Source organism: Lycium ferocissimum, chromosome 6 (genome assembly GCF_029784015.1).
Source record: "Lycium ferocissimum isolate CSIRO_LF1 chromosome 6, AGI_CSIRO_Lferr_CH_V1, whole genome shotgun sequence".
Taxonomy (NCBI): Eukaryota; Viridiplantae; Streptophyta; class Magnoliopsida; order Solanales; family Solanaceae; genus Lycium; species Lycium ferocissimum.
The window spans coordinates 9239368-9254900 of record NC_081347.1 but is presented as its reverse complement, the minus strand read 5'-3'; the positions used below and the strand labels follow the sequence as shown (position 1 = coordinate 9254900).

Below are 15533 nucleotides of genomic sequence, written 5' to 3'. Positions count from 1 at the left end.
ACGTGACCATGTGCTCTTCATTATTTGTCTTTTTTTATATTATACCTCCTTTAAAAAATTAATTATTTAACTAATTTTATTTTTATTTATATCTAAGTTATATTTTTTCTCCATTAAATGTTTTTTTTTTTTGTCGAAAAGGAAAATTTTATTTCAACCATTTGGAAATAGTTACACTGCCTGCTCTTTGGAGTATAGAGTCAGGGTCTCACACAGACATAATTTCTAATAAACTCTAAACACTGTCCATTATCTCAGGTTCAAGAATTGTTCCTGGACAATTTCCCTCAATGTGTACATCATATGACTAACATGGATAACTATTTAGAGTAGCTAGGACTCCTTTCCATTTACAGTTTTGGCCAATTATATGTAGCAGTAATACTATTTCTCTGATCCTTACTGTCTTCTCTCTTCTTTGTTTTTGAAATCTTCTGGTGTTTCTTTCCTGCCAGATGTGGTAGACTGATGCTGCAAATACAATTCCAAGAACTGTACATGTTGAATTTCTACTTTTTGTCCTTTGAGCTAGCCAAGTAATCTCTGATTCCCAGTTGCCAATCTGCCTGTTGATCCCAAGCCATGTCATAAAAGTCTTCCATATGAACTGAGAGTATGAGCATTGGAAGAATAAATGATCCAGCTTTTCCTCCACATCTGTTTCAGATAAAACACATTTCTTTTCCACTTGTATACCCCATTTTTGAAGTCTGTCTCTATTACTTTCTTGTATAGCTAACCATAGAATGAATTGGTGTTTTGGTACCAATCCTTTTAACAGTACCAATTTCTTCCAATGTACCTTTGGCCAGGATGGTTGAAGGGCTCTGTAAGCTTTGCCGATTTTGAATTTCTCCTGTACCTCATATGAGTTTAATTCTTCAAGTCCAATGGTTAGCATTTTTCTGGCATCAAATATTTTCCTCATGATCCAACTTGCTTGTTTGGGAGTCTCCATTTCCTGCAGGTCTTGTCTCTTGATATAAACCTTTGTGCACCCAAACTACCCAGAGTCTATCCTTTTTCTTGGCCAGTGCCCATAGTAGCTTAAGGATAGCTGCTTTATTCCATAAGATAGAGTCTATGATATCCAATCCTCCTGATGATTTAGGCTTACAGAGTGTTTCCCAAGCCACAGGAGCTTTGTTGCTACTTTCAGTTGATTCCTTCCAAAGAAAAGTTCTGCATATTGTTGTGATCTGTTTATGGACTTTCTTAGGGATTAAAAACACCTGGGCCCAGTAGGTTTGGACTTCAAACAATACACTTTTGATAAGTTGCAATCTCCCAGAGTATGAAAGAAATCTGGTTGTCCAGCATTTAATCCTGGCAACTATTTTGTCTATAAGTGGCATACACTGATTGACACTCAGTTTTCTTGAGGATAGAGGGACACCCAAATACTTGAATGGCAATGATCCAGCAGTGAAGTTCAACTGGTGTACTATCTGATCACTGAATTCATTAGTCACTCCAGCCATATAAATGCAACTTTTCTCCATATTGGCCTCAAGTCCAGACACTTCTGAGAAATGGCTAAAAGCTTGCATCATAAGTTGTAGTGAACTCTCATCTGCTCTGCAACAAAGTAATAGGTCATCCGCAAAGCAAATATGAGTAATAAGTAGTCTGGAGCATCTGGGATGGAAGTTAAAGTCTGGATTTAGACTTAACTGCTTCATAGATCTGCTCATATACTCCATTACCAACACAAACAGGTAAGGTGACATAGGATCGCCTTGCCTGAGCCCCTTTTTTGCCTGAAATTGTGGTGTCAGACGCCCATTTATCAGTAGTGAGTAGCTAACTGTAGTGACACACTCCATTACCAGGTTTACAAATCTGGTTGGTAACCCAAACTCCAACAGTATCATTTTCAAAAAACCCTATTCGACATAGTCGTATGCTTTTCTAATGTCTACTTTGATTGTGCATCTAGGAGAGATTGTTGTCTTCATATATCCTTTAATCAACTCATGAGCCACAATGACATTGTCAAGTATGTTTCTGTCTTCTATAAAAGCAGACTGTGCAGGGTCAACTAAGAAATCTACAACAGTATTTAGTCTGTTAGTAAGCATCTTAGCTATAATCTTGTAAAGTGTAGTACAACATGCTATAGGTCTAAATTCCTTGGCGTATGTTGGATTAGTAACTTTTGGGATTAAAGTCACTGTGGCACAATTTATTTCTCTCAGCATTTTACCATTATCAAAGAATTGCATAACAGCTTTCTGAACATCAACACCAACTATTGACCAGTAATGTTTAAAAAACTCAGCCTCCATTAAATGTTTACTTATGATAAAATTGTACTAAGAGTAAAATAAAAAATTAATTATGCCTTAAATTTCAAAACAATAAATAATTTGAGACGGAGAATGTATTACCAACTAAAATAGTACTCCTAATTTAAGTGTCTTACTCTGCTTTTTAGTATGTCAAAAAAAATGTTTCCTACTCTATTTAGTAAAGTTAACCATTCAAACATTATACATGACAAATACAAAATCACATATTCAAATAAAATTGTAGTATATATTACTCACATTTTTAGTTTAGGATCACAAGATTCAATTTTTTTTTTTATTTCTTAAACTTTGTGCTCAACCAAATTAAAACACTTAAATTGGGACAGAAGAAGTAGCATAATGAGCCAATGTAATAATAGTACATGACATATGTGTATAAGTATAGTTATGCAAGATCAAAATTAGAATTATCTAATACTAATTACGCAATGGAGTGAAACATATAGATTTGAATACTGTCAAATCTCTCTATAACAACATCCGCACATAACACCACCACTCTATAACAGCATCCGTACATAATTGCATCTCCCTATGTGACTCAGTTTTTTCGGAATCGATTTTTTATATTATATTTTACTTTTCTATAACAGCAACAACTAACTTTATAGCAGTACGCTCTTTGTAAAATTACTCCCCATATAATAGGTATCTTCTTTTTTGGTAATATAATAATTAACCATTTTTATAAAAATAGAATATCTATGATTACCAATAATAAGTGTAGAGATTTTGGCCAAATATTTGATCCTTTAATACACTATTTGTGACAAAGAATATCATAAGAAAATATATATTTTCATTATTAAAGGATTTTCTTTCGTTATAGAAAGTGTGATTAAGCTTAGAATTTAGCAATTAAAAATGAGAAATTAGATTTTAAGCATCTTTTTTGCCTATAACAACACTATATATATATATTGTTATAGGTGTATAACAACCATTCTTTATAACCGCAAAAAAAAGTGCGCCTGATGATCTTTATTATAAAAAGGTTTGACTGTACAAATGAACAAGTGGAGTGAATAGTGCCGGCTAGACCCTAAAGCAAGTGAAGGCCCCAAAAAATTGGGGCCCCAAAATTATTATTTCTCTATATATAGTACTTATACAATTTATAAAATTATTTCTTATTATTGAATTTATTTCTTTGTTTTCATATTAATGTTTAATAACTTAATTTCTCCATCTCACTAATTAGTACTCTTTTGGTCTCAATTTATGTGATACACTTATCTTTTTAGTTTGTCAAAAAAGGAGTGTCATCTTTCTATAACTAAAAACAATTTAATTTTAAAATTCTCCTTAACTCTTAATGAAAATATTTATAGCCACATAAATGTCAAAAGTTTGTTTTAGACTGCAAATTCAAAAGTATTCCTTTTCTTTTTAAACTTTGTGCCTAGTCTAGCGATGCCACATAATTGGGACAAAGGAAATTCAACCTAACTAATTTTATGCCAATCTTATTTTACTTTTGTGCAGAATTCTTTTTCTCTATTCATTAGTTAGTCACTTACTTATATCTAAGTTGCGATGCAATCAAACACGCAAGTATCGTAACAAATAAATATTTCATTAATTCATTCAGTTTTTTAATATAAAAAATCAAGTTCTCCTTTTTTTTTTTTTTTTCATTCCTTATATTTACTTGCCTATTTTGTCAATGATGCTCATTGTAGGGCCTCTTGTAAAGATTTTGCTTTAGGCCTATGATATTATTGAGCCGCCTCTGGGAGTGAATAAATAACAAATTAACTTAAGCCTAATTACCCACTCAAGTGAGGAGAAAGTAAAAAGGCGACACTCGAGAAGTTTGCTGGAATAATGACAGAAATAAAAAAAAAATTATATAATAAAATTTAAAATATTAAAGTGTTTATAATTGGGATTTGTAATTTATACCAAAAAATTCAAAAAATACTAGAATATAATTATTGAAATTTGAAACTATGACCTAAAGCAAAATGTTGAAACTCCTACATTTTATTTGGTTTAAGTTTTGACTATGGACAAATTAAAGAAATAAATTTTTTTTTTTTTTTTTTTTTTTAGCTTGCTATTGAAATTGATATGGTAATGGAATTCAGGATTAACGTTTTAACTCAATGAATTAATCTATGCAATTTATTTTAATATATTTTCACTTACTTGGAGAAGGCTCTATAATGATCTTCAATAAACTAAAAAAATTTCCAAATAATAAAACCCAAACAAACCTGATGATGGATTCAGCCGACACACCAGATTCCGGCCACCGCCCACCGCCGCCACCTCCCCGGACTCTTCTTTTCATCTCAAAATTCAAACCATTTTATTTACTATCAATCTTGATACTCATTTTAGCAATTTCATTCACTATTAGCCAAACAGATCACTACAAAAAACTCTTTCTCAGATTAACCCTCACACAAAACACCACTTTCCTTCAAAAAATCCTAAATTTAGTTCATCCAAGAACCATAAACATCCAAAAACAAAATTCAAGAAACCCCATTTACACAACCCCTTATTGTGTTCTATGGATGGCACCATTTCTTTCAGGTGGTGGTTACAGTTCAGAAGCTTGGTCATACATATTAGCTTTAAATAAGAAAAAAGATTCAATCTTTAAATTGAAAATTGAGCAACATGGGGATCTTGAAAATGTTGAGTTTTGGGAAGGTTTACCATTAGAAATGAGAAAGTTGGCTATTAAGCTTCACCAAACACAATGTAGATTAAATGAAACTGTTGTTATTTGTCATAGTGAACCTGGTGCTTGGTATCCTCCATTATTTGATACACTTCCATGTCCACCAATAGGTTATGGTCATTTTAAGGCTGTAATTGGAAGGACTATGTTTGAGACTGATAGAGTTAATGATGAACATGTGAAAAGGTGTAATCTTTTGGATTTTGTTTGGGTTCCTACTGATTTCCATGTGAAAACTTTTAGTGAAAGTGGGATTGATCCATTAAAGATTGTCAAGATTGTTCAGCCTGTTGATCTTGAGTTTTTCGATCCGGTTAAATATGAGCCGTTAGAACTTGGATCAATAGGGAATTTAGTAATGGGGTCACCTTCAAATGTGGTGAAGTTTGTTTTCTTGAGTATTTTCAAGTGGGAGTATAGGAAAGGATGGGATGTTTTGTTGAAGTCTTATTTGAAGGAGTTTTCTGGAGGTGATGATGTTGCTTTGTATCTGTTAACGAATCCATATCATTCCGATAGAGATTTTGGCAACAAGATTGTTGAATATGTCGAGAATTCGGATTTGGAAGAACCGAAAGATGGTTGGGGTCGAGTGTTTGTAATTGACAAACACATAGCTCAGGTTGATATGCCTAGGCTATACAAAGCTGCTAATGCATTTGTTTTGCCGTCTAGAGGTGAAGGTTGGGGTAGGCCTATTGTGGAGGCAATGGCAATGACTTTGCCGGTGATTGCTACAAATTGGTCGGGTCCAACTGAATTCATGACAGAAGAGAATAGTTACCCGTTGTCTGTTGATAGAATGAGTGAAGTTACAGAAGGGCCGTTTAAGGGGCATTTATGGGCTGAACCTTCTGTTGATAAGCTGCAAATGCTAATGAGGCATGTAATGAGAAATCATGACGAAGCTAAGGGAAAAGGTAAGCAGGCAAGGTATGATATGATGAGTAGGTTTTCTCCTGAGGTTGTTGCAGGGATCGTCAGTGACCATATCGAACGCATTATTGATCATACACAATGATTGTTATGTTCTCTTTTGGACCGAGAAGAGGAGATTGTACATTTTACTGCAGGGGTAACAGTTTTTATTCACTGTTATTAGTTCTGATGGACTTTGTGTTGGTATTCACTATGCGTAAATTGAAGACAATTTTCTTAATAGATGGAGATGTGACAAAGATCTGGAAGCTGATGAATCCAATTTCGGAGTGAAAAGAGATTCTAAAAGGGGATAATGCATTGGAAGGTATCCTGAGAATCAATTAACTGGATGGCCTTATCAACACTCTTATATGTTCCTAAATGGAGTTGCTGTTAGATAAGTATACATTCCCTTGCTAAAACCAGAATTGTGTTGGTATCCAGTTATATTCTTGTGATGAATATCAACAACAAATGTCTATTTTAAAGCTTAGAATCACATCGACCTTGTTATGCTATGGATTGTTGGTTTGGAGTATCAACGACGGAAGGAGATAAGCAAACAAACCTTAACATTGTCCAAATGTTAAATTTAACTTTGGTCAGAAGCCAATACCAACTGAAAGAACAGTTTAGATAAATGAGACTGAAGTAGCTTGATGCTTATATTTCCATTTTGCTTCATTCACTACATCAGTAATTTGCTGCCCATTTAGTTTATATAATGCTGTACAACTAGTTTGAACAGATAATGAGCAGCCAATGTCAAAGCAAGTTTTAGAAATAATCAAATAAATGTCAAAGCTAGTTGAGTTGATGATACAAATTTACTTTCTGCTTTCAACCCAGTTAAGAATGCCTTGCTCTGATACAGAGATCTGCTTTTTCTTTTGTGTCAGAGTTCCTTCTAGCTATGAAGATTTTATCTTAGATATCTTGCATTCTTGCAGATTTTCACAGTTTTTTTTTTTTTTTTTCCAAAGAGGAGATTTAGTTTGTGGACCATCATAATTGTTAGAAGGCTTAGCTATAATTTGCAGAAGACAATTGCATTTCAACAAAGAAACTTTCATTTATGAAAAACTTTAGGAACATAGCCTGTCATGACCCTAATACAAGGGAACACAATAGCCCACTCCCACCCCAATTAAAAAGAAAAAGACAAAGGAAAAACAACAACAACAACATGCACAAATAAAATCCCATAGCCAGTTCCTGAATCTTGTTTCATAGCTGCCTTGATTGGAAGATTTCACCACTTCAAATTGGCTGGGAAATACTGCAATCAAATGTTTTTTATTAGTTCAATAACGCAGAATGAAAAGACTATGGAACGACATGATTCATATGGCTGACCCTAACTTGCTTCGAATTGAGGCGTAAATGAGGGACATGTAATAAGGTTTCACCTTCTCCACATCAATCCTAACTTTGCTCTTGCTATACAAATCATATCTGTTGTCAATCACCACCATAAAATATTAAGTCAAACAACATTCTAAACAGTTGATAAAAAGCATCAAGAAAATAAACTAGAAAGCACATATTATGTAATTGAAAAAACAAAAACTTACTTGAAGATTTGAAGCCATTTCAGGTTTTCATGTTCCTCCTCATTCATCTAGTCTGTATATGCCCCTGACTTGTGCAGAGCTACATATCAAAGGTTCAGGATTAGCGATAAAGATTAACAATTATATACATAAAGTCATAAAACATGTCGCAAGAACGAAAAGACGAAAAAAATGTACTCCCTCCGTTCACTTTTACTTGTCCACTTTGAACTTTTCATGTTGTTTAACAAATAATAAATAGAGTACATAATTTACCAATATACCCATATTAATTGATGCATATTTTTGTTGGATTTGAAAAATGATTTGAAGTGAGTAATTAATACTATGGGTAAAATAGGAAAAAATAAATTGTCTTCTCTTGATATGCTAAAAGTGACAAGTAAAAGTGAAAATCTATTTTTAGAATACTGACAAGTAAAAGTGAACGGAGGGAGTAGTAGTTATGGACATCTTACGATAGAAGGAATGGTAGCGGATGATGAACAATGCAGCTGATGGTAGAGTATTTTGCTTTCCTTAGCAACCTGCATAATCACACATCATGTAAATCAAACATAATTCTCCATTTTTTAACTAAGCCTGAAATGTTTTTTCTGAATACTAATAAAAATGCATACCAAGTACATGTAGTCATCATGGCCCCAAGACATCACCACATTATCAAGCCCATATCCTTTAGAATAAACTCCAAATTTTGTATTGTAAGCTGGGTTGTTGTAATCAGGATTTTCCTTCAATTGCTGCAGAATGGGCCATTGAGTAGTAAGAATGAAAACTTTAGGAGGCAAAAAACACAAAACTCAAGAAGAAAAACACCTCATGAAGCACAATTCATTCATCAAAAGCACAACCAAGGGGAAACGTGTCACCTGTCATATTATTTGGTTAACAAATTAAGTACATAGTTGAGAAATAAAAAGGACATTTCCACAAATGTCCATTTTTGCTGGTACTATTTAAATTATATCCCGCTAGTTTAGTAGGCTAAATTTGTCTCCAAAAAAGAAAAATTGAGTCAACTACTTCTAAAGGTGAAATTTAGCTCCCTAGACAAATAAGGATAAAATTTAAAGAGTAGCATCAAGATGGGCCATACGGTGCAAATAATTCGAAATAAATGTGGAAAATATATATTTGAGTATGTGCAATGAAAGTCTTACCAACAACAGCCCACTAAGGAGAGTCCGGAACCAAAATGCCCCCAAAAAATATATTTTGAACCAAAATACCCCAACAAAAAAACTACCTTTAGCGTAGTAATTTACTGCGCTAAAGCAGTTAACGGGGACCATTTCAGTTAATTCTTTATAAGCCTTGATAAATTCTTTGCGCTATAGTGTCCCTCCTTTTTTTTTTTCCGGCCCTTTTGGTTAACCCTTCTTTCATTACACTTTTTAACGTACTTTGACCATAGATTAATATGCTTCGGGACCCGAAACTTCAATATTTTATATAGAACCCTACTTATTTTTGTGCGATTAATAAGGTAGGATCAATACATCAAGGATACACAAAAGTTCGGATGGTAGCTTTAGTGGTTGAAAAGTACTCGAACGCCATTTTGTTTTTGAAGGCTTCGGTGGCATTAGCTTGAAATTCTTACGAATACTTAAACTTGTTCATTAATAATTAATCAAAAAGTTAGTCAAAATAGCAAACATTCATACAAAAAAAAAACTTAATTAAATTGCATCATTCATAACCTTGAGTAGATGAAAATACTTAACATACTAATATTCTTCAAAATAACAGCATAATCATAAATTAAACTTAAAACTAAAATCACAACATTCTTAATCATCATCAAAGTACAAGTCCTCAATATCATCCTCAGAATAATATTGGCGTTTCGAGACACATCTTTTTTGATGCTTGATTAGTTCTCTCTAGGTTGATGATGCTTGTTCTTCTCGCCAACTTTAGCATGTAAAATGCATCGTCTTGCCGACGTCATTTGTTTTCTTTTCTAATCCTTTGCACGGCAAGCTCGCAAGTTTCGGACCTACTTGAGGCATGGTTAAGGAGTACCTTGTTGGGATTGGAGCGTTGAGATTTTCAAGTCACGAACAAGACGTTCGATTCGGCAAGCCGATGTGACCATTCTCGCGTAAATCGCAATAATATTCCCGCGGATCCGAATATTTCACACTCTGCAAATCATCATTACGCTCTATAAGAAGGTGGGGATTTAGCTCATCTAGTTTGAAATCACCGGTATCACTCGAAAAGCGATATGATTTGAACTCTCATCATCACCGCTATTTGGTTCTTTTGGAAGGAGTAAAGACAAGCTAAGTTTCTACTTACATTGAATATGGTGTAGTCTAATAACAAAGAGAGCTACTTATATAGTGCAAACCCCCCTACCCTGGGGGGAGGAGGGGAGGGTCTTTATGACCCTACCTACTTACCTTATTGTAAGAAAATATTAATCTTAAACCTGACATTTTACGTCCGAATCCCACTGGATCTAAATCTTGTGCTACCATGTATACCATATTCTACCCTATGGTAACTTATTTGCATCGATTGTTCTCTTGCGAAAATGATTAAGAGCCAAATTAAACTGTGGAGTTCGCGAGGCATTGACATAACACGTTTTTTGGGCGTTTAAGCCTACCGACGCTAACTTGTGCTCGATCTTTGCACAGGCCTCCCTAACACGCCAATCCCACTCTCTCTCATTTTATTATTGTATTCTCGATTGAATCTATCGTTAGGGTTGTTTGAGTAATGAAAATCAACATCATCTAGTTCCTGTGTCCTACCCATTGCTTCAAATATGTTTGTTGGAGTGAACGATATAACACGACTAATATCTCTAAATTGGTCAAAAATGACATAGTAACTCAATTTTGTGTGGAATGTTGTGTGGTTGTAACAACTATTCGTCAAATTACGTTATATAAAGTTTGATTCGAATCATGACGTTTTTCTGTTTGTAGTTGAGGTGACAATATCTTTGGAGCGGTATAAGCCTTGAGAAAAAATCTTGTGTTATACCAAACATAACACATTAAATTAATGCGTTATGCGTCAAGCCGCGATATTTTATCGTTGTGTATTGAATAACGAGAATTCTTCCGCGCTATTCTGCTGGGATAATGCAGTTATTTCATGCGTTATGCAACTCCGCACTTAATTTGATTTGACGTAACATTGCAAAACACTGTAATTGCATGCATGCGTTGGTTCTATATTCAAACTTCAAATCCTATTAATACCGGAGTTCGTATAAGGCAAAAAAAGCAAAAAAATTCAAAGTTTCATCTAGTTTTTGCATTTTGTATTCCTCCTAAATTATTCAAAATATGGCGAATGTTCCAAGAATTAGAGTTTCTTTATTAAGGACGGACAAATTATATTCGAGGAAAATAATTTGCGCTATGATTCTTCCCCAAAATACCATGTTAAGTTTCCACTTGACTTAAAATTCTCAAAAACTACTCCAAGCCTTGTATAATAGACTACAAGTTAGTAGAAGTGATTTTGATCTAAATATAATTGGAAAATATCCAACGTCATTTACGCAAAGTGTAAATAGTTATGGACAGTGGTAAATTCAAGACGATGATTCTTTGACTGATTATTTGAAGGCGCCTTATGATTATAGGCAATGCATAACTTTAAACGTACTTGAAATGTATATAGAGAAGGTCCCCATTAATCAACTTGAATTCATGGCTGAGACTCCTCGGGAAGTGAAATAGACCTCGTCGAAACCTCGTCTATAATTGAGGCGAAGTCACTCGAAATAGACCTCTATGAAAGCTAGCCAAATGCCTCGATCTATAATTCAATTTGACGGGCGATGGTAAATATTCATTTTTTACAATATTATTATTATTATTATTATTATTATTATTATTATTATTATTATTATTATTATTATTATTATTATTATTATTATTATTATTATTATTATTATTATTATTATTATTATTATTATTATTATTATTATTATTATTATTATTATTATTATTATTATTATTATTATTATTATTATTATTATTATTATTATTATTATTATTATTATTATTATTATTATTATTATTATTATTATTATTATTATTATTATTAAATATTTATTATTTTTTATTATTATTGGCACTTGAATGCTACAAATGATGTCGATTATATTATTTAGGGGTTATACACCTGATATGGATCATATCGGACGGTCTCCTCAATCGGGATGAATGAATTAGGTTGGAACATCCTCAGCCTATCCAACAACTCAAAGCGATGGTCCTTATCAAGTTTCGGTGCGATTGATTACTATCGGTACGTCTATTTTTTAACATCAATAGTGTTATTTGATGTGTAGTAGTTAAAACACCCTAATTTCTTATGTAGGGAGAATGTGGTGGTTGCACCAAATTATAGGCAAAGGCCGCTATGGATGGTCCGGGATTATCCAAATTATATAGTGACATCGTCCAACGATAGTAAGGAAATACCTAATGCGGAGGAAAGTGATGATGAGCAAAGTGACGATGAGATTGAGGTTGGAACTAATCCTCAACATCAAGCAGAACCGTTGCAAGACATGATAAACAACGCACACGAGAACCGAATTCACAAAGAACCATTTGAACAAAGAAGAGTCGACCGGTTGCTAAGGCAAAGCCAATTTCAAATGTTAAAAGAGTCGACCCGATTGGCTACATTCCGATGAGATCTCCTATCTTGATCATCTTCAAGATCGCCCGTATGCTTTTGTCTTTACTAGGGATGATGATCATATTCGGCGAAGTTTGTGGGAAAGGTGTGATGATCTTTTAAAATAAAAGGCTCATATTGAAAAAAGGATGATTTTCGGCTCGAAAAAATCATTGCAAAGTATTGTTAACATTTATTGCATCCGGGGGATGAGGAGTTTAAAGTTGACGATTCCACACCAAAACTTTGGCGATTGGTCTGCAAGCGAAAATATCAAGGCTGCGAATGGATGCTCCGTGTTAAGGAAACTGCTGAAAAAATGTGGACTATTTCAAAGCTCTATACAAAGCACACTTGTGATATGGGTGTCCTCCCAGATGATCATTGCAATCTAGATACTAATTTGATTGCGCATGTATTAGTTGGCGACATTAGAGAAAACCCAAGGTATCCCCTTCGCCTAAGTTTATTTTATTTTTGGTGTTAATATAATGTTCCTCGTTGTTATATGCTGATATTTCAACTTTTTCAGGTTCCCTATTAAAGATTGTATTAGAGCCGTCCTGAAAGTATATAGCAAAATCACTAGGATAAGGCGTATCTTGGGGTAGGCGTGCACATGAGAGATAGTCTTCGGCAATTGGGAGGGCTCTTTCAAGACGTTGCGAGATACATGGCGGCTCTACAACACTTCAATCATGGTACTTGTTGTTGAATGGAAGCTCAAATCGAAGCGTAGTGTACTTGTGAATATTTTTGATTTTGTGTTTGGGCCTTCAAACCATGCATTGATGGTTTTGCTCATTTGCCGCCCCGTAATATCAATAGATGGAACACATGTGTACGTAAAGTATGACATAAAAGTCGCTTAATAGCTTGGTTGGAATGATGCAAATGAGCTATATTCCTCTAGCTTTTGTAATTGCGGCTAATGAGAGCATTAGTACGTTAGGTATGTTTTTGGACTACTTAAGGCAACACATTATTAAGGATCGTATGGGAATATGTGTGATATGTAGACGTACATCGCATATTGCACAATATGTTCAATTTGCGGGGGTGGCAGCCACCTTTGCCTACCATCGTTATTGTTTAAGGCATTTCGAAGGCAAACTTCCAAAAAGGCATATCGAATCCTTAAAGACTTTGCAATTGGATGTGAGGGCTGCAACAGCATCGGGAGAAGAAGTTTAACCTGGCAGATGGACATTATTAGGCGGACGAATGGAAGCCTTCCCTTTGGTTGAATGCAATTGATAAAGACAAATGGACATTACACGGGGATGAAGGTGGCGATGGGGTATGCATCATCAACAAACGGCTACCGAGTCATTCAATGGCTTGTTGAAATACTGCAGGGGACTATCCGTCACAAAGAATGGTGAGAATGACATTTAAGCGGGTTATTGGAGCGTCGAAGAGATCAAAAGAGGCCAAAGCACATGCAACAAAGAGGGTCTAAGATGGATGCCAAAACCGTCAAAAGCTGTTTAAGTACCACAAATATAAGACTCGAAACATGACCGGACGGATGGAGTACAACCTGCCGAAGCGCATATTTGAACTCACAACAAGTGTGCGCAAGATGAAAGGAGGTAACATCCATATAATTTATGAGATTCCAAGAACATGCATACGGCAAGTGCAATCATATCACATGCCATGTTCTCATGCCTTCAAGTGTTTTATCGCAATGGAAAGAAACGTCTCCCGTACATGGCCGAGAATATCTGATTGAAAATTATGCAGAACGTATCTTTGGAAGCGTTCTACCCACTTGGTAGTGAGAGTTATTGGCCACCGGATCCATTTTCAATGGTTGCAAATAAAGCATTTATCCGTAAATTCGTAAAGAATGCATACTCGCGTATTCATAATGAAATGGATGTTCCACCAGGGAGATACACTCGAAAATGCTCATTTTGCAATTATGTTGGTCATGATAAGCGCAAGTGTCCCTTACGGCATGGTGGTCAAACTACATCTCGCGGTGGAAGTACCTCTCGTGGTGGAGGAAACTTTCGTGGTGGAAGTACCTTTAGTGGTGGTGACACATCTCGCAGTGGTGGCGGAAAATCAACTCAAGGGCATTAATTGATGAATGTTTTTTAAATTTTTTTTCTTACTTTGATGATTGTATTTTAAAAAGTTTGGGATTCTTATTAATGAACAAGTTTAAGTATATTCATCTACTCAAGGTTATGAATGATGCAATTTAATTAAGTTTTTTTTTTTTTGTATGAATGCCATTTTGACTAACTTTTGATTAATTATTAATGAACAAGTTTAAGTATTCGTAAAGAACTTCAAGCTAAAGTCACCGAGCTCTTCAAACGAAAATGGCGTTCGAGCACTTTTCAACCACTAAAACGGCCATCCGAACTTTTATGTATCCTTGATGTATTGATCCTACCTTATTAATCGCACAAAAATAAGTAGGGTTCTATATAAAATATTGAAGTTTCGGGGTCCCGAAGCATGATTAATCTATGGTCAAAGTACGTTAAAAAGTGTAATGGAAGGAGGGCTAACCAAAAGGGCTAAAAAAAAAAAGAGAGACACTATAGCGCAAGAATTATCGCACTATAGCGATTAATGAGTTTATCCGTTAATCGCTTTAGCGCGATAAATTATCGCGCTAAAGGTAGTTTGGTAACATTTTTTTTTGTTGGGGTATTTTGGTTCAAAATGTTTTTTTTGGGGGCATTTTGGTTCCGAAGAATTTTGCCAAGATCTACAGCATTTGGGGAAGGAATTAATTATAATATCATAATTTTTAATGCATATCATATTAAAATTCAAATCTTGTTATTTATTTATTTTCGTCACAAACCATGAATGAGACCAGTCAAGTGCAACCAATCGATAATCCTTCCTAATAGCTTCAGCAGTTTGCAACAAATGCTCAATTTGAGGTTCATCCAAATCAGGATCACTGTCATCCACAACTTCATTCAGAAGTTCACAACATTCCCAGATGCTTATCTCCACTCTATTCAACTTTCCGTATTCTTCCCTCATCTTTTTCACATGTTTAATTTTAATCTAATATACAAAAATTAACTTACTTATGTACTGCATTAATAAATGTACAGACTTTCTGATAAATAAATGTCATAGACATGAAGAAAATATGATAGTATGGAAAGATACGATCAAAGATATGAAATTTGCTCCTATTATATTTAGCACGGTAGCTTATGTAAGATTTTAATATTGCTTTATATAGTATTTTCCCATGTACAAAAAAAAAGATGATCTAATTCAAGATTTTCTGTTTATTTTTGGAGTCTTACAAAATCATATGTCTAGTTAATGTGACTCTGGCGATAGAGTTCATCCACGATCTTTTTTTTGTTCAGTCTT

The 15533-nt window shown here is 34.4% G+C and overlaps 1 protein-coding gene and 1 pseudogene across 1 annotated transcript; one reads left to right on the top strand and one right to left on the bottom strand.

Annotated features, from left to right (window-relative positions):
• Nucleotides 1-4458: 4458 nt before the first annotated feature.
• On the top strand, nucleotides 4459-6738 carry LOC132059242 (uncharacterized). The gene is made up of 2 exons (XM_059451799.1): nucleotides 4459-6082; nucleotides 6170-6738. The coding sequence occupies exon 1, from the start codon at nucleotides 4481-4483 to the stop codon at nucleotides 6026-6028; it is 1548 nt and encodes a 515-aa protein (XP_059307782.1). The 5' UTR covers nucleotides 4459-4480; the 3' UTR covers nucleotides 6029-6082; nucleotides 6170-6738.
• A 481-nt stretch (nucleotides 6739-7219) lies between these two features.
• LOC132059243 (inositol oxygenase 1-like) lies at nucleotides 7220-15188 on the bottom strand (annotated as a pseudogene).
• Between the last annotated feature and the right edge of the window lie 345 nt (nucleotides 15189-15533).

Coding starts and splice junctions, on each gene's coding strand:
- LOC132059242 (XM_059451799.1), top strand. CDS start 4,481: ATGATCTTCAATAAACTAAAAAAATTTCCAAATAATAAAACCCAAACA.